Source organism: Microcaecilia unicolor, chromosome 1, assembly GCF_901765095.1.
Source record: "Microcaecilia unicolor chromosome 1, aMicUni1.1, whole genome shotgun sequence".
NCBI lineage: Eukaryota > Metazoa > Chordata > Amphibia > Gymnophiona > Siphonopidae > Microcaecilia > Microcaecilia unicolor.
In genome coordinates, this window is record NC_044031.1 from 472,277,687 (window position 1) to 472,304,476 (window position 26,790).

At 45.7% G+C, this 26,790-nt stretch overlaps 1 protein-coding gene and 1 long non-coding RNA gene across 3 annotated transcripts in view; one reads left to right on the forward strand and one right to left on the reverse strand.

Moving 5' to 3' along the window:
• Positions 1-26,790, reverse strand: part of SS18 (SS18 subunit of BAF chromatin remodeling complex) — a 184,834-nt gene that overhangs the window by 117,970 nt on the left and 40,074 nt on the right. For both annotated transcript variants that reach the window (XM_030213670.1, XM_030213676.1), the window contains exon 5: positions 12,920-13,138. In XM_030213670.1, coding sequence (XP_030069530.1) covers positions 12,920-13,138 — 219 coding nt within the window. The remainder of the gene's footprint in view (positions 1-12,919; positions 13,139-26,790) is intronic.
• Positions 3,258-14,334, forward strand: LOC115477060. Its single transcript, XR_003943277.1, has 3 exons — positions 3,258-3,361; positions 4,262-4,266; positions 14,321-14,334. It is a non-coding gene; the product is annotated as an uncharacterized LOC115477060 (long non-coding RNA).

The following is a 26,790-nucleotide window of genomic DNA, read 5'->3' on the forward strand; positions in this document are numbered from 1 at the left end:
ACCCATTTTTAAGGCCCTGGCGGAGGGAAGGAGGTTGTCACTCAGAATTGTACGGTACATGGCCCCATCCATTCTCCCACTGATGCGGTGAAGTAGTCCTGTGCCCTTAGCAGAGAAACACCCCCAAAACATAACATTTCCACCTCCATGCTTGACAGTGGGGACGGTGTTCTTTGGGTCATAGGCAGCATTTCTCTTCCTCCAAACACGGCGAGTTGAGTTCATGCCAAAGAGCTCAATTTTTGTCTCATCTGACCACAGCACCTTCTCCCAATCACTCTCGGCATCATCCAGGTGTTCACTGGCAAACTTCAGACGGGCCGTCACATGTGCCTTCCGGAGCAGGGGGACCTTGCGGGCACTGCAGGATTGCAATCCGTTATGTCGTAATGTGTTACCAATGGTTTTCGTGGTGACAGTGGTCCCAGCTGCCTTGAGATCATTGACAAGTTCCCCCCTTGTAGTTGTAGGCTGATTTCTAACCTTCCTCATGATCAAGGATACCCCACGAGGTGAGATTTTGCGTGGAGCCCCAGATCTTTGTCGATTGACAGTCATTTTGTACTTCTTCCATTTTCTTACTATGGCACCAACAGTTGTCTCCTTCTCGCCCAGCGTCTTACTGATGGTTTTGTAGCCCATTCCAGCCTTGTGCAGGTGTATGATCTTGTCCCTGACATCCTTAGACAGCTCCTTGCTCTTGGCCATTTTGTAGAGGTTAGAGTCTGACTGATTCACTGAGTCTGTGGACAGGTGGCTTTCATACAGGTGACCATTGCCGACAGCTGTCTGTCATGCAGGTAACGAGTTGATTTGGAGCATCTACCTGGTCTGTAGGGGCCAGATCTCTTACTGGTTGGTGGGGGATCAAATACTTATTTCCCTCTGCAGAATGCAAATAAATTCATATACTTTCCACAATGTGATTTTCCGGATTTAATTTGTGATGTGCTATCTCTCACTGTTACCAATAACCTACCCTTCAATTATGGGCTGCTCATGTCTTTGTCAGTGGGCAAACTTACAAAATCAGCAAGGGATCAAATACTTATTTCCACCACTGTATGAATGAACCAACTGAATGGGCCATGTGGTCTTTATCTGCCTTCATTTTCTATGTTTCAATGTGCAGAGAAATCGTGCAAAAAGTCAAGGTCTTGTAAGCTGCTCCTCTCATGGTAAGCTGCTCCATCCAACTTTAATCTGCTTCCCGCAGTAGCTAGGGGGCCAGGAACAAAAGTCACATACACCAGCAGCTCTCTCTCTACATCCATCAGGGAGCTGGAACAGATTAACCCTACTAGCTCTGCTCCACTTCCTTGAAGCCTGGCATAAAGGAGGTGAAATTAAGACTGGTTAACAAACACAAAAGAGTTTGCCCTAGAATGAGTTTGAAGCTCGTAAGCAGGCATGCCAATCCTCAGTACCAGGTTTGTAGCCCTCAAGGTTCAAACTTGTGCTGCAATTCCAAACGTGCACTAATTTTTTCCCTTTAGATGTCTGTCCTTTGCTGTGCAGTGGGTGCTTCAGGATCACCCCTAACATGTCTGAAGAGCAGGGGGAGGTGACAACAAGAGAAAAGGAACTAGATCAAAGAGTAGAATGACTTCTCTGCTCTATTTGCTATACTCTCATCCATTTTTTTCCTGCAGACTGCCTGGAAGGCAGTGGCTTGAACGTAACACTCCTACTACTCTGGAGTCTGAAAATTAGTTGTTCCCCCAAAATTTAGGCCAACAGCAGGGCTATACATAGATTAAAAGGTTTAACTGCAAGATTAATCACAATCAAAATGTTTAATCGTGTGATTGATCGCATGATACAAATGTAAGAGAGTTGAAATAAGTTTAGCATGTACACATAGTTAACTTTTTTTTTTAATTGTTCCTAAACATTCAACAAATAACAGATTCCAAGTTTGTTAAAAAAACACAATTCCTTCAGGCATGTAAAAGACAATTCTATAAGCTTGCACATAGAAATGTGTGCCAATTAAGTGCCAAAAAGTGGCTTTTATGAATGTATTTTTTGGATTCAGCTGGCATCTTTCTCAGTAGTAGCTGTAGGTGAGCTACATTCAGGTTCACTAGGTACTTCCCTGTTCCCATGTGAATTAGAATCTAATTTTGTACTTGAGGCAATAGGTTAAGTAACTTGCCCAATCTGCAGTCCCCCCACCCACATGGCATGAAATCATTTTGCACGCCCCCCCCCCCCCCAACTCCACGGCACAATCATTTTGCACGGCGCCCCATCCCCATGGTACACAATCATTTTGCACAACCCCCCATCCCAATGGCACATATCCTTGCCTTGTGCAGCTTCCACCCCCTCTTGTGCAGCTCCCTATTATCCACAGCCACAGACAGCAACTGTGCTGTTCGTTCTCTCTCGCTCCCCAGCTGAAATCATACAAGAAGAGGAGAGAGTAAAGAGCCCCCCAGGTTCATATGAGCAGTCAGTTACAGCCCAATATGCAGCCATTAACTCTCTCCTCCTCTCGCAGTATGATTTCAGTGAAGGAGAGAGTGTGAACAGAACAGCTGCTTGTGACTGATAATTGTCTAACTCTCACCAGAGGCTCTGAGGGGGTCCCTGTGGTGATACCTGCTTTGAAGGGGATCCCAGCAACTCCAGTCAGGGCCAGATGCACTAATCTTAACGAGCAAGTAGTAAACCATGGCATGCACTAAAGGCTTCTGAGCCATTTTCCGATCACGGTAGCAGCTAATGAAAACGGAATGCATTTGATCCAAAGGCTATTATAATGAGCTGCACTACCATTGCAAGGCTATTATAATGAGATGCACTACGGTTTTCCGATCCCCTTACCGTGAAAAACCTAACGGGAGGTCTACATCTCTCATTGGGGCAAATCGAAACAAAAAAAAATGTCAGGGCCGACCTTTTTGGACATCCTTCACCTGAAAAAAAAGCCCCACTCCAAAGACATTCTTTTTGGACATCCTTCACTTAATAAAAACCTGTGCTGCCCGAAGGAAGACGCTGTGCCGCTCACCCACTCCACGGCCTGCTGCAGGAAGGATCCGATGTGGCTCGATCCTAGCAGGAGAGTGCAGTTGAGGACGTCCATCTAAAAAGACGTCCTTTTTGGAAGTCCCCCCCCCCCCCCGACAATAATAAAAATGGCCTTTTTGGATGTCCTTCACTCAGCTGAGAGTCCTGGAAGTCTATGAGCCAATCACAGCTAAACGCGTTGTGATTGGCTCAGAGACCTCCAGGTCGAAGGACGACGCGACGTGTTGTGTCCCAAATTCCGGTGCTGAAGACTAACGCTGGCCCACGGGATAAAGAGCTGTGGGTGCAACGGCTGAAGGAGGAGTACCAAGCGCTCATCAAGGTCAGGGAAAACCAGTCCCTTCTTACTGTTTTCGGCTTAAGCACTTTGCACACAGGTGTCACGCTGAACTATGTACGTGGGGAACCCGTTTCCGGCGTGTATTTACGAGTGTCACTGTCGACTCAGCTCTCTCTGGAGTGTGGTGTTTCTATTTGATTATAGGGGATGGTGGCACTTTGTGAAAGGAAGTATAGTTTAGGGGATGTCCAAAAAGGCCGTTTTTTATTATTGCGATGGATGGACATCCTCAACTGCACTCTCCTGCTAGGATTGAGCCGCATCGGAGCCTTCCTGCAGCAGGCCATGGAGGGGGTGAGCGGCGCGGTGTCTTCCTTTCCCGGGTGGCACAAGGAGGCGCAGGGACGGCCACAGGCATAGCGAAGGTGCCATAACTTTTTTAAAATAATTTTTTTAAAGTCCCTCACGGGGACTTGGGACAAGCAGCTTGTTTTTTTTACATGGGTGTTAGGCGCTTTTTGGACGTATTTGGCATGTGCAGAGCAGCCAGCATAACGCTTGGCCGCTCTATGCATGCTCCACCGGCAGACTGGCCGACTGGTTACCGATGGAATAGAGAATGCAAGTGAGCTACAACGAGCAGCTCATTTGCATTCATTTTCCTTGATGCACGCCCATTCCTTACCGATTCGCTAAGGAAATCAGTAAGGGAAGGGCTTTAACAATTTTTTAGTGCATCTTCCCCTCAGTTCTTTGAGGGGAGAAGGTGTTGGTAACACTAGCAGCTCTCGGGCGGGGGAGGGGTCAATAACCCCAGCAGCTCTGGGGAGGAGGTGAGAAGCACCAACAGCTATGAGGTGTGAGGGAAGGTCAGTGGCCCCAGCAGCAGCTCTGAAGGGGGGTGTCAGAGGCAGCACCAGCGGCTCTGAAAGGAGCCAGCAGCATGTGTGACTCAGGGAAGACTGTTAGCTCTACCAGAGTCCATAGCAGGAGATGCTCCTTCCAACTTCATCAATAAGCCAGAGTAAGGCTTGGAGCACCAGAATGAGGCTTGAAGTTACTACAACATCATCATTTCTATAGTACTACTAGACATATACAGAACTGTTCACATGATATGCAGGTACCTTCTCTGTCCCTAGTGGGCTCACAATCTAAGTTTTTGTTTTTTTTGTACCTGAGGCAATGGAGAGTTGCCCAAGGTCACAAGGAGCTGCAGTGGGAAACAAATCCAGGATCAAAGCCTGCAGCACTAACAATTAAGGTTATTCCTCCACCTCTGAGAGAGCTATTGGACCACCAGAATGAAGTCTGATGTTCCCCGAGAGGGCTACTGGAGCACCAGCAGGAAGCTTGAAGCTCCTTGAGAGAGAGACTACAGGAGCACCAGAATGAGGCATGGAATTCATAAAGAGGAGGTCAATGGAAGGAGTTAAGGCGAGCTTTGGTGTTAATCACGTTAATTGTTTAATTAGCATTTAAAAAATTAACACGTTAAACTCTATTAACGCTTTAATTGTGTAGCCCTAACTTATAGTGAAAAAGATATTCATGTTCTTACTAGCCAGATAGCCCGCTTTCCCCCTTCTCCTCAGCATGTAATTTCTTCTGTACCTGTCTAAAGCTGACAAGGCATGAGGAACGAGACGGAGATGGGACTTTAACTTAAGTTATGCAACAAATACATGTGATTGTAATGGTCATGTGAGACGTATTATGATCTTCAGAAGAGTAAATACAATATTAAGGTAAAATAGAAATTAGTTGGGGTTTTTTTTTTGCTACATTACCACGTCAAATAAGATGAGGTTTATAAATGCAGAATAAGAAATTTATATCCTCACTGTAAAAATAAAATCTCCTAGTGAAACTCATGTTATACACCCCAAACTATAGTTGGAAACTTGAGTGAAGAGAAGAACAAGCAATTTGTTTTCGAATGTGAACACCAGGTCCTGATTTTATGCCATTTCTCCACACAATGACAATTCAAGAATGCTCAGTGTTTTTTCCATCTGTAGATCATTTATAAACTAGTAACAAAGGCCCGTTTCAGAGAAAAATGAAACGGGCGCTAGCAAGGTTTTCCTGGGTGTGTGCGCCGTCCACCCCCCCCCCCCCCCCGAGGTCACAGCAGCCAGTGATGCACCGTGGCCCCCCGCCCCCCACCCCCCAAGGTGGCAGCAGCCAGTGCACCACCGTCCACCCTCCCCCAAACAGGTCGCCGGCGCTTTCACCCCCCCCCATGTCCTACATCAGCTGAGCGCCGCTTCCCCCCCCCCCCCCCCCCCCCGTCAAATAGAGAAACACAATTTAAAAAGTTAACCTGCGAAAATGGTTTAAGGAAGGAATCGGAGCCCCGCATCCAGCCATGGGTTGAGCTCTGCATCTGCTCCTCCTCTCAGCGTTGACGTCAGCGCCCATGGACTGGTGGAGGTGTACCCCCGTAGCGACGTGAGAGGAGGACGGGGTACACCTCCACCAGTCCAGGGGCACTGACGTCAACACTGAGAGGAGGAGCAGATGCAGAGCTCAACCCATGGCTGGCTGCGGGGCTCCGATTCCTTCCTTAAACCATTTTCGCAGGTTAACTTTTTAAATTTGGTTTTTCTATCTGATGGAGAGGGGGGGGGGGGGGAAGCGGCGCTCAGCTGATGTAGGATAGAGGGTGGGGGTGCGTGCGCGGCGGCGGCGACCTGTTTTGGGGGGGGAGGGTGGAGCAGTGGGTGTTGCGACGTTGGGGGGGTGGAGGTGTTGAGCGGTGGCAACAGTGGCTGGCTGATTCCTTCGTTCCGTCCCTCCCTCCCTCGGACGTTGTGGCTGGCTGCCTGCTTGCTTGCCTACCTGTTTGGTCGAGTGTATGTGCTCCGCCCTCGACGTCACCACGTTTGACGCGAGGGCGGGGCACAGACATGGTGAGTTGGATGGCTTCACCACCATGAACTTACAAACCGGTGTGTGATTGCCTGCAGTGACGTCAGTGTCCTCAGAACGTTGAGGGAGCGTTTTATTATAGTAGATATGGTAAAAAGCAGCGGTCCTAGCACAAACCCCTGGGGAACCCCGCTATCTACCTACTACTACTACTACTATTTAGCATTTCTATAGCGCTACAAGGCATACGCAGCGCTGCACAAACATAGAAGAAAGACAGTCCCTGCTCAAAGAGCTTACAATCTAATCTACCCTTCTCCATTAAGAATACTGACCATTTAACCCTACTCTCTGTTTTGTATTTTTGTTTTGTTTTTTTTAAATAATCTTTTAACCAGTTTTTAATCGATAATAGGACATTACCTCCTATCCCATGACTTTCTAATTTCCTCAGGAGCCTTTCATGAGATACGTTGTCAAATGCTGTTTGATAATCCAGATACACAATATCAACTGGCTCACCTTTATCCACATGTTTATTCGCCCCTTCAATGAAACGTAGTAGATTGGTGAGGCAAGATTTCCCATGACTAAATCCACATTATTTAACTTAAGAATGTAAGCATAGTCATAGTGGGTCAGACCAATGGTCCATCTAGCCCAGTCCCTGACAGAATCCCAAACAGTAGCAAGAATCATGCTACCAATCCCAGGGACAAGCACTAGCTTTCCCCATGTCTATCTCAATAGCAGACTACTACTACTACTACTACTACTATTTAGCATTTCTATAGCGCTACAAGGCATACGCAGCGCTGCACAAACATAGAAGAAAGACAGTCCCTGCTCAAAGAGCTTACAATCTAATAGACAAAATCTTGTCCAAATCTTTTTTTTTAACCCAGATACACTAACTGCTGATAACACATCCTCTGGAAATGAGTTCCAGAGCTCAACTATTCACCGAGTGAAAAAATATTTCCTCCCGTTCATTTTAAAAGTAGAACCATGTAACTTCCTCGAGTGTCCCCTAGTCTTTGTACTTTTTAAAATAGTGAAAAAAAAATCGATTTATGTTTACCCATTCTACACCACTCAACATTTTGTAGACCTCTATCATATCCCCCCTCAGCCATCTCTTTTACAAGCTGAAGAGTTAAGCCTTTCCTCGTATGAGAAGAGTTCCATCCCCTTTACCATTTTTGTCGCTCTTCTTTGAACCTTTGGAATTCTGCTATAGCTTTTTTAAAATACAGCAACCAGAATTGCGCACAATACTCAAGGTACGGTTGCACCATGGAGTGATACAATGGCATAATAATATTCTGTCTTATTTTCTTTCCCAGTATCCTGTTCGCTTTTTTGGCTGCTGTCACACACTAGGCAGATTTTAGTGTATTGTCTACAATGACACCTACATCTTTTTCTTAGATAATGATTCCTAAGGTGGATCTTAGCCTCAAGTAACTATGATTTGGATTATCCTTTCCAATGTGCATCACTTTGCATTTGTCCACATTAAATTTCATCTGACATCTGGATGCCCAGTCTTCCAACTTCCTAAGGTCTTCCTGCAATTTTTCACAATCCGCATGCGTTCTAACACCTCTGAATAGCTTTGTGTCACTCGTTGTTCCCATCTCCAGATCATTAATAAATGTTAAATAGTACCGGTCCAAGTACAGATCCTTGTGGCACTCCAATATTCACCTACCTCCAGTGACAGAATTAGCCATTTAACCATACCCTCTGTTTTCTATCCATTAATTAATTCCTAATCCTCAACAGAACATTGCCTCCTATCCCATGACTCTCTGGCTTTGTTTCCATTCTTATACTCTGTAATTTTGTTCTTTATAACAGTCGCTACCATTTTGCCTGGCACCAACGTCAGGCTCAATGGTCTAAAATTTCCTGGATCACCTCAGAAGCCCTTTTAAAAAATTAGCTTTACAATGGCCACCCTCCAATCTTCCAGTACCATGCTTGATTTTAAAGATAAATTTCAGTACTCTGGGATGTATGCCATCCAGTCCAGGTGATTTGCTACTCTTCAATTTGTCAAATTGCTCCATTACATCTTCAAGGCAGTTAGCTTGGTAGAGTTTAAAAAGGGGCTAGACGGTTTCCTAAAGGACAAGTCCATAAACCACTACTAAATGGACTTGGGAAAAATCCACAATTCCAGGAATAACATGTATAGAATGTTTGTACGTTTGGGAAGCTTGCCAGGTGCCCTTGGCCTGGATTGGCCGCTGTCATGGGCAGGATGCTGGGCTCGATGGACCCTTGGTCTTTTCCCAGTGTGGCATTACTTATGTACAGAGATTCATTTCAGTTTCTCTGACTCATCATTTCTAGCACTGGTATGTTCCCCACATCTTCCTCGGTGAAAACTGAAGAATTCATTTGATATCTCCCCTATAGTTTTGTCTTCCCTGATGTTACATTTACCTAGTCAAAATCGGGGTATTTGAAATCACCCATTATTAATGTGTTCCCCAGTTTGCTAGCCTCCCTCATTTCTGATAACATTTCTGCATCTGTCTGTTCATCCTGGCCAAGTGGACTGTAGTACACTCCTATCGCAATCCTTTTCCCCTTTACATGTGGAATTTCTATCCATTGGGATTCCAAGACATGTTTTGTGTCCTGCAGAATTTTTAGTCTATTTGATTCAAGGCCCTCTTTAACTTACAGTGGTACCTCTCCACAAATTCTATCCATCCCTATCACTGCAATATAATTTATTTCCTGGTATGACAGTGTTTCTTCCACCAGGTCTCAGAAATGCCTATTATATTTACCTTTTCATTAAGCGCAACATATTCTAACTCTCATCTTATTTCTATGGCTTCTGGCATTTGCATACAGACATTTCAAACAGAGTTAGAATATCACTGCTGAGCCAAGTTGTAAACAGGAACAACAATGTCTGTTGTTCCTATTTACAACTTGGCTCAGCAGTTCACAAGTGATAATTTGCAATTGTTAAAATTTGCCTGCTCTTTTCTTAAAGACACCTGGGGGCTCATTTCCAAAGCACTTAAAAAGTTTTATAGTAACCTATGGAACTTTGTAATTCTAAGTCTAAATGCTTTGAAAATACGCCTTCAGGTCTAATATGGTCTCTACTGCAACCTTACTATTGGGATGCCATATCTTTCCTGTTTTGGTAATATCTTTTAAAGTTACTTTGTTCTGAACCATGTGCTTCTAATCGACTGTCGGCCTTCCCTCAGTTTAAAAGCAGCTCTATCTCCTTTTTAAATGTTGATGCCAGGGAAAACTGATATGGCATGACAACGTAACCTTCTGCTCGTCAGCGAGGGCAAACTGGAGGTGGTTATGCAGACGTCACCATTTTTCAGCAGCAGCTACATCTTTTCTAGCGTTGTTTCATAACCCTGATTTCCCAGCAGGAACTAGTTCCCCAATGTTTGTCAGATGGAGGGGACAAGGAATACATTAGTAAAAGCCAGCTTCTTACAGAGGAGGGAAAGTTGAAACCCTGGGTGGAACTGCAGCGAGAATTTCAGATCCAGCCTACAGATTATTTTGCATATATGCAACTACATCACTATGTCACATCTCTGGGATGCAGTAATTTAAGTGAGGACGTACAAGGCACTATGAACACAGCACTGACCTTGAGATCCCAAAACAGGGTACCATTGAAATATCATCATCAGTATTTGCTAGATTCCACGGAAGACTTGGATTATAAGAAGCTAGCGCAAACCTGGGCCAAGGAATTAAACGTGCAGATAACAGCAGATTTGGTTCAAAAATATGTGCTGTACATACAAGACTCATTCTTTTCACAATATTGGGAACTACAATATAAATTTGTGCTGAGGCTCCAGATATTTCCAAGTCGTGCCCATCGAGCAACAATCAGCTCTTCAGGGGTGTGCCCAAAATGTAATACAGCACAAGCATCACTGGGCCATATGTTTTGGACATGTCAATATGTTGATAGTTTTTGGTCTCATTTACTGAACGTGGTTCATGATCTATGGGGATGTCGAGTTATGTTGAATCCTCTGATTTTGTTTAACAAGCACCAATACTCCTCATGGGCCCCATCGCAGTTTAGCTGTTTTCTTAAGAAAGTGATCCTAATAGGGAAAAAAGTTATCTTGCTGTGCTGGCAAGAGACTTGGGCTCCAACTGTTCATATATGGCGTACTAACATGATAGAACTGTTGAAGTTAGAGCACTGTGGAATTAAAGACATTTCCTCCAAAGAAGGAAAAAATTCCAATGAACTTGGGAAAAATTCTGGGACACTTTGCAACCAGTAGCACATAGTCATATTCTTAATTGAGAGTAATATTGTCTCCTTGTGGTGAACTTTGAATAACGGAATGTTAATGGGGAGGGAGGGGGGAATGGGGCGGTAACAAGGGCGGGGGGGGGGGGGGTGCAGAAGGAGTAGGGGTGGATAGAGCAGAGAAGGGAAGTAAATGGAAACCTCAATCTGTAGGTGATGTTTGAACTATGTTGTATACGTCTTGGTGCTACAGTAGAATAAAAATGATTGAAACATAAATGCTGATGCCAGCAGCCTGGTTCCACCCTGGTTAAGGTGGAGTCCATCTTTCCGGAATAGGCTTTACTTCCCCCGAATGTTTCCCAGCTCCTAACAAATCTAAAACCCTCCCCTCTCTATACCATTGCGGCATCCATGCATTTAGACTCCAGAGCTCACCCAGCTCTTGGGTCTAGCACATGGAACAGAGGGCACTTCTGAAAATGCTACCATGGAGGTTCTGGATTTGAGCTTTGTACCTGAGAGCCTAAATTTCGCTTCCAGAACCTCCCTCCCACATTTTCGTATGTCACTGGTATCATATATACCAAGATAGCAAGCTCCTCGCCTAAAATCTCATCTAGGTGCCGCGTGAGGTCCACCACTTTCGCACCAGCCACTCAGCTATCTACGTGCCTATTGATCGAATCTCAACTACAATGACTGTCTTAACTCTTCTCTCCCAGGCAGAAGCCCCTGAAGACATATCCTGGTTACAGGATCACTTCCTGCCTCTCCAGAGCAACGCTTTCCTTTCTGGAGACCATCCTCCTCCATGGCAGCACAGAGGTTGCCAGACTGGAGGTGTGATTTCTCTTCTATGCCACTGTAGGCCTCCTCTATAAACCTCTATTTGCCTCAGCTTGCCCATCCAGAGATCGGACCCGAGATAAATTTGCAAATCTATCTCATGAATATTCACGGTGGGAATCCTGAAAACCAGACTGTCTAGGTGTGTCCTGAGGACTGGGTTGAGAACCCCTACATGGACTGAGAACACCTGCACTGGACAAAGGCTCATACATGCTGAACTGAGTCAGATATTCCCTATTCAGACAGAACAGCCATCCTAAAAACCCAAGTGAAGGGAGTTTGTAGAATGCTTTCCTTGCCCTTTCTCCAAGCAACCTTTTTTTAAAACACAAAAGATTAAGGACTGAAAATTATTTAGGAAATTCAAGTATTCCATTGTTTCTAAGTTAACAATTTTTTTGGCATATTTTAGGTGGTTTTAGATTAGTTTGTTTTCTGCACTTTCCTTTGCTCTTCCCTCCTGGCCACCTGCGAACACAGATAACTGAAAAATGTCACAAATGACACTACATGAATTGCTATCTAACCAGTTCAGGCACAGGTGCAATTTTGTTTGCAACATTTTCAACAGAGACCAATAAATGCTGAGAACACAGGCAGGCCATATTATGTTGGCTGTCAGCTGTTCTAGAGAACTGCAGTGCTGCAACTTTCAGTGTCTTAAATTGTAGTCAATAGAAGCATTTTCTCATTGACATTTGGGCATGTGAACTAAAATATTGTACTGGCAAAAGTATAGTTTGCTTTATTTTCCTGGTTTCATTTCTTCCTTTGGATCAACCACTAGGTCTCCTCTTCCTGAGTCTAATATTTTATTTCATGTATTTTCTCTCAAGGACACACCTTCCCTGAAATTCCACTAATTGTTTATGTCAACTCTAGGTCTTAAAACTGACCGGAGGTTTTAGCACAGCATACTCCATTTTACTTACTTGCCAAAAAATGGAAGTGGAAAAGAAAGTGGACATATCAGAAAGTTCAAGTCTAATATATCATCAGAAGTCACACAACAATAAGAATAAGAGTTATATTTATTTTGACTGCATTATCAGAAAATTTGTGCTATTACTTTAAATGATGCCACGTTCACAGGGTGCAATGATATTTAATAAAATACTGTGCACTATAGGAGAATAGATCCCCTTCTGGTTTGGAATGCTATATTTTACTCTCTCTCTTCTAATATGTTTAAAGTAGCCCCAAAAGATCAGACCCTTGGCTATAATAGTATGCAATGAAACTGTTATCAGAACATCAGAACTACTCAAATTATTCTTTGCTTTGTATCTCAGACTACAAAGCAGTCATATTTGCCTTTATCTGCAATAAAAGTAACTTAGCACTGCAATGCAGACACATACATATTTAAGCCTGAGGAGAAACATTTTGGCATGGTATGAAACATTGTCACTGCACAATAGTGCATAACTAAATGGTGCAACTGTGTACTTGCCCCCAAATTAAAAATGCACCACAAACCCCATGGAACTGAAGTAAATTATGAAAAAATGACTTTGTAGGGTAAAACAAGCCAATCTGCTAATAAGCTTACAAGCATGTAGAAAAAAACCTCACAAAAGAACAAACCCATGTTTTACCTTGGTTTGGCTGCATGTTCATGTTTGGTCGAGGACCATAGTTGGCTATCGGCTGTCCTTGTGTCATACTCATTTGATTCTGTACTGGCATGTTTTGTGATGGCACCGAATGATTATAACCTCCCATAGATCCGTGGCTATTTGAAGGCATATTAATGGAACTGTTTGACATGCTGATTTGATTAGGCCCTGGGCCCTGTATAGGCATGTGATTAGGTCCTTCAAAGAAAAGAGAAAAAAAATGAATATATATAAATATATGCATACATACATTGCATGCAGCTATCCCTTATGGAATTTCAGTTAAGAGACATCCTATTCCACAGCTTTTCAATTTCCTCAGACGTCTCATGATGTACTTTGTCAAATGATTTCTGAACATCCAGATACACTTCCATCAACTGAATCACCTTTATCTACATGTTTATTCACAGACTTCCCTTGGCTAAATCCATGTTGACTTTGTCCCAATAAACCACATCTATTTACATGTTCAGTAATTTTTTTCTTTACAAAAGCTTCAATCACTCTGCCTTGCACCAATATCAGGCTCACCGATCTGTAGTTTTTTGGATCACCTCAAAGCCCCTTGTAAAACCTGGTAACAGCTTTGACCACCCTCTAGATTTGATACTCTTTAGTTTATCGATTTGACATTTACAAAGAGAATGACACAGGAGCGGGTAATTGCGATAAACTGCAGCAATGGGAAACATTTTCAAAGTTTTACCGCGGGTGCAAAAAGAGGTTATTTCTCCGCCCCCCACAGGAGCAATAATAAGCCCTACACCTGCAGTACAACGGACACCTACCTTTTTCCCGTCCTCCCTCCCCTTCCTTATGTCCGGTGTCACTCACTCACTCTCCCCCCCCCCCCCACACACACACACAGCCGCCGCCATGTCCTGTACCACACTCTCCCTCCCTCCCTCCCTCCCTGTAAGCTCTGGTGTCACTCCTCCACCTCTTCGCTGTGCTCCCACTGCAGCCTTTCCATCTTCCGGGCTGCTGGCAGTGTTAGCAATGTAAGCACGCTGCCTTTGCGTGGCACAGACGCCTTCTCTCTATTGTGACTTCCTGTTTCTGCATAGGCAGGTTGCTCAATGCAGAAAGAAGGCTTCCCGGCGCACAAAGGCAGCGTGTTTACATTGCTAACGCTGCCGGCAGCCTGGAAGATGGAAAGGCTGCAGAGAAGCATAGCGGAGAGGTGGAGGAGTGACACCGGAGCTTGCTGGGGGGGGGGGGGGGGGGAGGGAAAGTGTGACATAGGACACGGGGGGGGGGGGGGGGGGGAAGACACCGGACATTGTGGGAACGGAGGGTGGGAGAGTGACATTGACCCTTTGTGGGGGGAGACAGGAAGATTGGGAGAGCAACACTGAATTTGGGAGGGGGAGGAAGGGAAAACGACAAGACCTTGTGGGGAGGGGGAGGGGGGAGGGAAAGTGTCACCAAACTTTGTGTGTGTGGGGGGGGTGGTATGGAGGGAAAGAAACACAGACTTTGTGGAAGGGGAGAGGGAGGGAAAGTGACACCAACCTTTGGAGAGAAGGAAGAAGGGAGGGAGAGGAAGAACTATATACTGAACAATGTTCACTGTCATATATAGGGCCTTGGAAGCAAGGGAATGAAAGAAAGAAAAGGATGGAGTGGGAATGATATGGTGATGAGATCCAGAGGGCTAATAGGATGGGAATGGGGGCTAAGGAAGTGGTGAAAGATAGGGTTTAGGAGATTGGATATTAAGTGAGAGACAGAGGGAGCAACGGTAAAAGCAAGTAGGTAGATGAGAAGTGAAACAGAGACTAAGGTGAGAGAAAGGGGGATAAACACAAATAAGGGGGGGGGGGGGGCATGAAATGAAAAGTCACTGCCAGACAGATGTAGAGAAGGAAAGGAAGAAGCCAAGAGGAGAGATAAGAAATGGAAACGCCAAAGTGGAAAAGAATTTAGAGAAGCCTGACATGAGGAAAGTGGAAAAGAGACTGGGAACAGTCCAATTACAAAAATAAAGTGCTCAGACAACAAAGGTAGAAAAGAAATATTTTTATTTAATACTTTTTAAGGACTGAGATGTGCCTGCTTTGTGAAATGTACGCCTTTTCTACTTTTGTATTTTGCAGAGTGCAGGAGAAAATACATTTCTGTTTCCCTTTTACCAGTGTTTGCACAGCTTACAGAGTCTGACTTTCATGAGGGAGATCTATTTTTCAGTTTTTCTGTGGTTCCCCGTTTTGTATAGTGAGAAAAGAATTAAATGTACTTGGAGTAGTAGAATGATTAGAAAAATTAGTGCTCATTATTGCTTGCTATGTGAATGAATATTTCATCACTGTTTCATTATTGCTTGCCAGACCAGTCCAGTATTATTACATTTTAAGGGCATTTGTTTTAATTCGTTTACGCAGTCCTTACATGCACATGATTTTGCATTTTAAACCCAAAGGTAATCTTAAAGGGTGGTTAACAGTGAGGCTTCTGTGGATAGGGACAGAGTTCATGGGGTCGGGGCAGGGACAAACTTTGCCTCCGTGTCATTCTCTAATATCTCGTTTACACTCATTACTAATTCTGTTCCATTCTGCTCTAGGTTGCAAGCAGAAAGCAAATATCACCATCTCACGATGGTGGAGAAGGCTTATTAACCATCTCTTCTTTTAGCAGATCTGACTGCCTCTCTTGAAGAGGAAAGGAATAAAAAGTTAACATTACTAATACAATAATTCTCTTTAATGTTATAAGAGTGTCATGTTAACACTAACTTCTGAGTGGTCCCAGGACTAACCAAGTAATACTCTAAGTACTGTTGAAGACAGTATATTGTTCCTTGTTGATTTTGTTATGGGTATGCTGTCCAGCTGGTTGCTAGATCATTTTTGAAGCAACATTCTGACCTTTCTTGTAAAAGTAAAATTTGTGTCATGGATCCTGACAACTACAAACATAAAATATTTTATGTTGACGGGCACCCCATTTTAATTTTCATTTTGCCGTGACCATGTGCTCACTGGTTTTCTTGCTATAGCAATAAAATAGACCATGGTTCCATTTTTACTTTTACCTATGGCCATAGTTTCTGCTTTTGCCATGGCAACGGAGGAAGGTCTGATAGATTCCTTAGTTCCTGGTTTTGTAACTAATTTTTGCATGCAGTTTTTTACGTGTCTGAGAATTGAATTCAGTATTCTATGCTATAGCAAAGGGAAGAGCCGTGATTCAATTTTTGTTTTTGTACCTTGGTCATGGTATCTTTTGCTTTTTGCATTAATTTTGGTTTTATGATTTTGCTAGCAAATAAATCAAGCCATGACTTACATTACCTTAAGGTCTACAAGCAATAACATACAATGCTTATGTTTGGTACACCTTTCAAAATTCAAATTGAGATTCAAAATTCAGATTCCAATTTCAAAATTTTGTACATGCATGCCAAATTTATTATATCCACAATATGTGGAAACAGATCTGTTATTCTAGATAATGTATGCACATACATACCTCAAACACAAAGGACAACTGTAGTACTGATTTCCTTTCTACACTACTAGTACTATAAATCACTTCTATAGTGCTACTTATCTATACCTTTTATCATACCACGTTTAGTTACGTACATAAACGCTTTCACAACTGTCTTTATTGGGTATTGCACAGCCTTCTTCGTCATACATATATGTCTTTATCTATGGTGTTTACACTTAGCTTTTTCTAAATAAAAGGATTTTTTGTGTTAGATTAGGTCACATGTAGTTAGAATTGGGCAGTAGAAGGGCTTAATTTACTTTTTAACACATCTGAGTGTTTTTATCATAACGTGTATGCTTGTTGGTACCAACATGTCTCAACATTTATAGCAATACTTACAAAATTTCACACTGATTGTATTATTTCACTAACGGTGTTATAGATTTTATGTGATACACTTCTCTTAAGTTTATGCTTGGCTAATATATTATTAATATGATAATATTATTAATATGATAAAAGAAAGTTTTCTCCATTTTTTATGGTTTTATATATATTATGGCTTAACCTAATATATATTATGACAATGCAAATAAAGTAAATGTGACACACAATATAATGATACTTGGTCTGACATATAAGGTATAGATACACACACACACACCTAGTATAATGCAGTTTATCTATACCTTATAAATTAGACCAAGTATCATTATATTGTGTGTCACATTTACTTTATTTGCATTGTCATAATATATATTAGCTTATATACTGAACAATGTTCACTGTCATTCTAGTACAAATAAACTGTAGGGTTTTTTTTTTTCCATGAATAGGTTTTTCTTACACTTATACTGAACCTGACTTACCTACAGCCTTGAATAAACTGATTACCTAACATCAATTCAAGAATGGGCTAAACACAACAAACTTTGCTTGAACCCAAGTAAAACCGCGCTTCTCTGGGTCCCTAACACAAATGCATACACACCTGACATCAAAATCCCTTTCGGGAAGTACGAACTCCCCCTCAAATTCTACTATCTGTGACAAATACGCTGCTTCTCTCCTTACATCGGGAAGATAAATCTTATCCCAGTTGTGCATGCCATGAAAACATCAAGACTGGATTACTGCAATGCACTATACAACGGTTTGACTACAAAGGGCCTGCACCAGCTCCAGTTGATTCAGAATGCAGCAGCAAGACTCATAGAAGGTTGCAAGAGACATGACCACATCACACCATTTTTGCAAAAACTTCATTGGCTACCAGTACAATACAGGTCTAAATTTAAAACTCTATGTCTGATCTTCAAAGGCCCTTAAAGGAAATGGCCCCGAGTATTTGAAAAATATGATGATCCTCTACACACTGCCAAGGACACTAAGGTCCTCTCAAGGACTATCACGAACCACACCCTCGCCAAAAGATATTTCATGATGTGATACCTGCAAGTGAGCCTTCTCCGGAGTAGACCCTACACTCTGGAATACACTTGCTGAAAGGTTCTGCTTAACACAAGACTATCTCTTCTTCCGGAAGCAGGTGAAAGCCTGGCTCTTCAACCAGGTCTTCAATGGAAGTAACTAACTTGTTAGTTTCACTCACACAAAGAGTGACACGGGCTGCACATACTGCAGCAGGACATGTTTATCCATTCCTACCCTAGCTGAGATAATATTTAATATGAAAATCATATGCAACATTCTTTAAATTAGTCACCTTACTTTCTAACTCTTCTTACCTATCTATATGTTCCATCTTTGCTTTACCCTTCACTATCAATTAAAATGTTCTATTATGTATTGTGTTGACATTGTAAGTTTTATAGTATGCCATACTTTGTATTATTTCAATATTTTTACTGCTGTAATTGCCTATTGCTTATGTTTGATCTTACTGTACACCGCCTTGAGTGAATTCTATCAAAAAGGCGGTAAATAATTCCTAATAAATAAAATAAAAATGGTATTGTTAATAGCTTTGCTTGTAAAACATACTGATGATGTTGTATTGCACCTATATTGATTTACGCTGAACATTGTTACCTGTGTCTACTGTAACTATTTCATGTAGCATACTTTTTGTCAGGAACCATCAACTGTATGCATTGTCAGAGACCTACAAACATGAGTGTCTACAGTTCCTGTGGCATGGACTTTTTACCCCACTCAAAGAAGTGTGTCTTGTGCCACACTCAACTTGTTACTGCATTGTTTACTGCCCAGCATGTTAAGGACTTCATTCCATGAACTGAGGTACCTATGCACTGTTTGCACAGCCTAACGTCACCTGCAGCCCATGCTGTACACATTGATAGTCGTTAAAGTGGTGTATCAAAACACTACCTTCAACGCTGTGGTTCATTACTCAGCTGTCGCAATGCTTTGCAACAAAGTGACTTTTCTTCCATGAACTTACAGGTCATCATTTTATGCATTTTGAAGTTGCAATCACATTCTCTGATGAACATCATCGCATGCAACTTAATGTGCTTTACTTTATTGCATATTCCTATGTGCAAGTAGAAAGTACTTCCATACTTGTATACTTATTACCATTTTAAACTATTGTTTGAAGCTTGATAATCTGTTACTTTTATATACCTGTTAAGCTTTCATGCAAGAATGTAATCTAAAATGATTGATGAAACATTGTAATGACATTTATTGTGATGCAGTAAACGCACTGTTGCTTGCTTAGCTAGTGTTTCAAGCTACTCAGCTCCTCCTCAGAGCTGAACCCTTGAAAAGGGGAGGAATATAGGGGCAAAGCAAGCACAATGAGCACTATGCCCAGCCCTGCATGTACCTATATGGCAACATATATGGTCTCATAACCTACATAGCATTATCCAGCATTAACAAACTGATTGCAATATGCAAACTCAGACATTTCATCTACAAAGCCTCTAGGACAATGCGGAGACATCAAGACTAACAGAACAGCAGCAACTTTTGTTTACTGTAGTTGGGACAGAAGCTGTTGAATAGGGTTCCCAATGTTCCAGGACAACGAGGCTATCGGAATTTATGTCATGGCAAGGACAGCCAAGGACAGAAAGTACATCAGCAGTACAGACTACAGCTTCTGATTTCTCTATAAAAAGGGGCTCAGAGATAGGGGCTGCTGTATCAACATCCCACCCTGAGGAGCGGACCTGCGTTGCAACACGCTGACTTCTGGAGGACTGCATCAGGTTGTATGGCCATGTGCCTTTGGGTTCGAGTATAGTTAAAGATTTATGTGCATTTACCATTTCTGTAATGAAATTAGCTCTATCTTCATTTCTGTATTTCTTTTAACATGTTTGCTGCTATTGTAAATAAAATACTTGCCTTATTTTTATAATATATATGTATGGAGTTAGTTCCTTCTATTATTTTGGCGCAGCGGGCTTGGATCTTAGGATAAGCGAATGATACATACCTGTAGCAGGTGTTCGAGGACAGCAGGCTGATTGTTCTCACAACTGGGTTGACGTCCACAGCAGCCCCTCCAACCGGAGCAAAAATCTCGCGGGAGGTCCCGCACGCAGGGCATGCCCACCGTGCATGCGTGGCCGTCTTCCCACCCGTGCGCGACCGTTCCCGCTCAGTTGAATGACAAGCAAAGGAATGAGGAAAAAACGCAACTCCAAAGGGGAGGAGGGAGGGTAGGTGAGAACAATCAGCCTGCTGTTCTCGGAGAACACCTGCTACAGGTATGTATCATTCGCTTTCTCCGAGGACAAGCAGGCTGCTTGTTCTCACGACTGGGGTATCCCTAGCTCTCAGGCTCACTCAAAACAAGAACCCAGGTCAATTGAACCTCACAACGGCGAGGGCATAACAGAAATTGACCTACGAAGAACAACTAACAGAGTGCAGCCTGAACAGAATAAAATCGGGTCCTGGAGGTTGGAGTTGGATTCAAACCCCAAACAGATTCTGCAGCACCGACTGCCCGAACCGACTGTCGCGTCGGGTATCCTGCTGGAGGCAGTAATGTGATGTGAATGTGTGGACCGATGACCACGTCGCAGCCTTGCAAATCTCTTCAATAGTGGCTGACTTCAAGTGGGCCACCGACGCTGCCATGGCTCTAACACTATGAGCCGTGACATGACCCTCAAGAGTCCAGCCCAGCTTGGGCGTAGTGAAGGAAATGCAATCTGCTAGCCAATTGGAGATGGTGCATTTCCCGACAGCGACCCCCTTCCTATTGGGGTCGAAAGAAACAACAATTGGGCGGACTGTCTGTGGGGCTGTGTCCGCTCCAGATACAAGGCCAACGCTCGCTTGCAGTCCAATGTGTGCAACTGACATTCAGCAGGGCGGGTAAGCGGTCTGGGAAAGAATGTTGGCAAGACGATTGACTGGTTAAGATGGAACTCCGACACCACCTTTGGCAGGAACTTAGGGTGAGTGCGGAGGACTACTCTGTTATGATGAAATTTAGTATACGGAGCATGGGCTACCAGGGCTTGAAGCTCACTGACTCTACGAGCTGAAGTAACTGCCACCAAGAAAAATAACCTTCCAGGTCAAGTACTTCAGATGGCATGAATTCAGTGGCTCAAAAGGAGGTTTCATCAGCTGGGTGAGGATGACGTTGAGATCCCATGACACTGCAGGAGGCTTGACAGGGGGCTTTGACAAAAGCAAGCCTCTCATGAATCGAACGACTAAAGGCTCTTCAGAGATGGCTTTACCCTCTACACGATAATGGTAAGCACTAATTGCACTAAGGTGATTCCTTACTGAGTTGGTCTTGAGACCAGACTCTGATAAGTGTAGAAGGTATTCAAGCAGGTTCTGTGCAGGACAATAACGAGGTTCTAGGGCCTTGCTCTCACACAAAACGACAAACCTCTTCCACTTGAAAAGGTAACTCTTTTTAGTGGAATCCTTTCTAGAGGCAAGCAAGACACGGGAGACTCCCTCAGACAGACCCAGTGAAGCAAAATCTACGCCCTCAACATCCAGGCCATGAGAGCCAGAGACTGAAGGTTGGGGTGCAGAAGCGCTCCGTCGTTCTGCGAAATGAGAGTTGGAAAACACTCCAATCTCCACAGTTCTTTGGAGGGCAACTCCAGAAGAAGAGGGAACCAGATCTGACGGGGCCAAAAGGGCGCGATCAGAATCATGGTGCCGCGGTCTTGCTTGAGCTTCATTAAGGTCTTCCCCACCAAAGGTATGGGAGGATATGCATACAGGAGGCCGTTCTCCCAACAGAGAAAGGCATCCGACGCCAGTCTGCCATGTGCCTGAAGTCTGGAACAGAACTGAGGCAGCTTGTGATTGGTCTGGGAGGTGAAAAGGTCCACCGAGGGAGTGCCCCACTCTCGGAAGATCTTGCGTACCACTCTGGAATGGAGCGACCACTCGTGCGATTGCATGAATCTGCTCAGCCTGTCGGCTAGACTGTTTACGCCTGCCAGGTATGTGGCTTGGAGAAGCATGCCAAACTGGCGTGCCCAACGCCACATCCTGACGGCTTCTTGACACAGAGGGCGAGATCCGGTGCCCCCCTGCTTGTTGATGTAATACATTGCAACCTGATTGTCTGTCCGAATTTGGATAATTTGGTAAGACAGCCGATCCCTGAAGGCCTTCAGTGCGTTCCAGACCACTCGGAGCTCCAGGAGGTTGATCTGAAGATCTTGTTCCTGGGGGGACCACACCCCCCTAGGTGTGGAACCCATCGACATGAGCTCCCCACCCCAGGCAAGATGCATCCGTCATCAGCACTTTTGTGGGCTGCGGAATTTGGAATGGGTGTCCCAGAGTCAAATTGGTCCGAATTGTCCACCAGCGCAGCGAATTGCGGCAACTGATGGACAGGCGGATGACATCTTCTAGATTCCCGGTGGCTTGGCTCCACTGGGAAGCTAAGGTCCATTGAGCAGATCTCATGTGAAGATGAGCCATGGGAGTCACATGGACTGTAGAGGCCATATGGCCCAGGAGTCTCACCATCTGCCGAGCTGTGATCTGCTGAGACGCTCTGGTCTGGGAAGCGAGGGACAGGAGATTCTGAGCTCTCGTCTCGGAAGATAGGCCTGAGCCGTCTGTGAATTCAGCAGAGCTCCTATGAATTCCAGAGATTGGACTGGCTGGAGATGGGACTTCGGGTAATTTATCACAAACCCCAGCAGCTCCAGAAGTTGAATAGTGCACTGCATGGACCGAATAGCTCCTGCCTCTGAGGTGCTCTTCACCAGCCAATCGTCAAGATACGGGAACACTTTCTCCCCCAGCTTGCGTAGATACGCCGCAACCACCACAAGACACTTCATGAACACTCATGGTGCAGAGGCGAGCCCAAAGGGCAGCACACATACTGAAAGTGACGTGTCCCCAGACGGAATTGGAGATACTGTCTGTGAGCTGGCAGTATCGGGATGCGAGTGTAAGCGTCCTTTAAATCCAGAAAACATAGCCAATCGTCTTTTTGAATCATGGGTAGAAGGGTGCCCAAGGAAAGCATCCTGAACTTTTCCCGCACCAGATACTTGTTCAGGCCTCTCAGGTCTAGGATGGGGCGCATCCCCCCTGTTTTCTTTTCCACAAGGAAGTACCTGGAATAGAATCACTGCCCTTCCTGCCCGGGTGGTACGGGCTCGACCGCATTGGCGCTGAGAAGGGCGGAGAGTTCCTCTGCAAGTACCTGCTTTTGATGGGAGCTGAAGGATTGAGCTCCCGGTGGACAATTTGGTGGGGTGGAGACCAAATTCAGGGTGTATCCGCACCGCTCTATTTGAAGAACCCACTGGTTGGAGGTTACAAGAGGCCACCTTTGGTGAAAAACTTTCAACCTCCCCCCGACCGGCAGGCCGTACGGCACGGCTACTTTGATGGCGGCTGTTCCCATGGATCCAGTCAAAAGCTCGTCCCCTGCTTTTGCTGTGGAGGCGCAGGGGGCTGCTTAGGCGCACGCTGTTGACGGGAACGAGCGTGCTGGGACTGTCCTTGAGCCTTCGGGCCAGCTGGGTGTACTTACGCTTATTGTAGGCGTAGGGTGCAGCCTGCCGGGCCCGGGAAAAACGTCCACCTGCGGAGGTGGATGCTGAAGGCGCCCGGTGGGAGAGCTTGTCGAGAGCGGTTTCCCGCTGGTGTAGTTGGTCCACCAACTGCTCGACCTTCTCGCCAAAAATGTTATCCCCCCCAGCAAGGGACATCCGCCAGCCGCTGCTGGGTGCAGTTGTCCAGGTCAGAGGCACGCAGCCAGGAGAGTCTGCGCATCACTATACCTTGGCCGCAGCTCTGGATGCCACATCACAGGTGTCAGATACCCCTGGACAGGAATTTTCTGCACGCCTACAGCTGCCTGACCACCTCCTGAAAAGGCCTGGACTACTCGGGGGGAGCTTGTCAACCAGGTCCGCCAGTTGCCGCACCTTGTTCCGCATGTGGATGCTCGTGTAGAGCTGGTATGATTGTATTCTGGTCACGAGCATGGATGATTGGTAGGCCTTCCTCCCAAACGAGTCCAGAGTGCGAGACTCCTGCCCAGGGGGTGCCGAGGCGGTATCCCTCGAACTCCGTGCTCTCTTGAGAGCAGAGTCCACGACCGCCGAGTCTTGAGGCAATTGAGGCCGCATCAACTCCGGGTCTGAGTGGATTCTGTATTGGGACTCCGCTTTTTTGGAATGTGGGATTAGATAATGGCTTCAAGCAGTTCCAAAGCAGTATCTGAGGACATCGTGCAATGGTACCATGGAAGACTCTCTAGGTGGTGATGGATAGTCGAGAACTTCGAGCATCTCCGCCCTCGGCTCATCCACAGTAACCACTGGGAAGGGAATGCTGATAGACAGGTCCGAACAAAAGAGGCAAAGGAGAGGCTCTCAGGAGGCGAGAGCTTCCTCTCCAGTGAAGGTGTGGGGTTGGAGGGAAGGCCCACAGACTCCTCGGAGGAGAAATATCTGGGGTCCTCCTCCTCCCCCCACGAAGCCTCCTCCTCAGTGTCGGACATGAGCTCTCTCAGCTCAGACCGCAATCGGGCCCGTCTCGACTGCGAGGAACCCCGTCCTCGATGATGGCATCGAGAGGTGGACTCCCGCGCCGGCGGGGAAGAAGCTCCCTCATCGATGTCGACGGGATTCCACCTGAGTGGCAATCGACACTGGTGCCGCAAGTGGCGCTGGCGTCGAAAACCTCATCACCGGACTAGAGCCCACCGGCGCCTCCATCAACGGCACCGAGGGCGCAAGCACCCCCGGTGCCGGCAGGGCCTGGCGCATCAGCCCTTCCAGGATCCCGGAAGGATGGCTCGGAGGCACTCATCTAGGCCGCTGTCGGAAAGGCAGGGGGGCCGGTGTGGGCGTCGGTGCTGGAAGCTGCCCGGGTCCAGGAGAATGTACCGAGGTACCCGATGACCTGCGCATCGACACCTCTTCTACAGAGGGGGAGCGCTTCTCCTGGCACTGGCGCTTCCTGGGGGTCAAGTCTTCTCTCGACGTCCCGGAGCTACCAGTCCCGTGCGCCATGGGCGACCGATGACGGTGTTTCTTGGCAGCTTTCTTCTGATGCCCGTCATCGGCGCTACGCGGCATAGATGAGGAGGCCTCGAGGTATCAGATCCGACAGGGTTCGGTCCCGATGGCCCTGAGCAGCGGGAGTGGCCGGGGTGGACAGCCCACACGGCCGCTCACCACCGCCGTCGCTGGCAGGTCGTCGGGCCAAGGGAACCTGTGCTCCTGGGGTCGATGCCATAGTCGACGCCGTCGACAATCGGTACCGGTACCGAAGACCCAGCCGTCGACGTCGAAGGGCAGGCGCAAGTTCCAAAAAGACGGTCCCGAAGAACTTGCCTCGCCACCTGCGTCCACTTCCGTAAGCCAAGACACAAGGTGCACGCCCTTGAAATTATGCTCCGGGACGAGGCACTGGAGGTACCAAGCGTGAGTATCGGTCTGCAAGATCTGCCGGCCGCACCGACCACACTTTTTGAATCCGCTTGGGACCTTCGAGGACATAGACGGAAAAATCGCTTCGGCAAAATCAAAATCGTCGATGGTGGCGGTGAGAAGCACACCAGAAAAAAAGAAACAACCGTGCGGCCACGACGAGGCGACCCCGCGACTAAACACAACGAGGGGAAACGGAAACTTTTTTTTTTTTTTTTTTGAACGAAAGGCACGAACGTGCAACAAGAAAAAAAAGAAATAAAGCGCGGACTAGGCCGCAAACCGGTTTTCCGGGGCTGACAAGGAGAGGGACGAAGACGCGTCTCTCTCCAGCGCGGAAAGCAAAAAACTGAGCGGGAACGGTCGCGCATGGGCGGGAAGACGGCCGCACATGCGTAGTGGGCGTGCCCTGCGTGCGGGACCGCCCGCAAGATTTTTGCTCCAGTTGGAGGGCTGCCGTGGACGTCAACCCAGTCGTGAGAACAAGCAAGCCTGCTTGTCCTCGGAGAAAGGGGAATACATCTACACATGACACTTCACTCACTAATGTTGATCTTGTCTAGAACCCACTTCTTTCAGAATTTATATTAATGTCAGGTACCCCAATAACACCCCAAAAAGAGTATTATCTGTATTGCGCCTACAACCTCCTAGCCCATGACTTTTCTAATTTCCTCAGGAGTCATTCGTGAGGTACTTGTCAAATGCCTTTTGAATATCCAGATACACAATATCGACTGGCCTCACCTTTATCCACGTTTATTCACCCCTTCAAAGAAATGTAGTAGATTGTAAAGGCAAGATTTCCCTTGACTAAATCCTGGCAGCAGGCCCCTGGCCCTGACAAAATCAGAAGGGAAGAGGATTCCTAGTATTCTTTAGCCATATCTAAAGCTACAAATTCAGCACTTATTTCTTCTCCTCTTCTTTTCTTACTGTAAGATGAGGTGAAGGAGCTGACCTTCTTTGGTACCACAAGTTAATGGAATACCATCCCGGCCCTTGGTCTTCAGAAGGCACTGTTCCACAGCCCCTAGTTCCCAAGAGATACTGGAAAGTAAGTGCGTCAGCCCATCGCTTTTGCTGCAAGCCAAACAGGGAAGTCATGAAGGCATCTGGAATGGGGCAGGTGAGCTCCAGGGAGTAACCCCTCATGACCACCTCCAGAACACACTGATTTGGGTTGATATGGGCCTACTCACAGCAGAAAAACTACCAAGAGGCGCAACCCATCCTGCCTAATAAATATGCACCGCTGGAACTCTGCCTGTGGTGGCTGGAGGGCCAGCTCGCCTAGAAACTAGAAATGATCCCAACTGAAAAGACCTCAGTGAACCGGACCGCTGGGAAACGGCCCATTGCCCTGGAGTAGCCTCTAGAAGCAGACTGCTGGGACACTCTCCTGTCTTAACTCCGGGAGATAAAGGGGCCAAGCCTCACCTTATCTATCACCAGCTTCATCAGGTCCTCTCCAAAACAGCAAGCGCCATGAAAAAGGCAGCAGGTGAC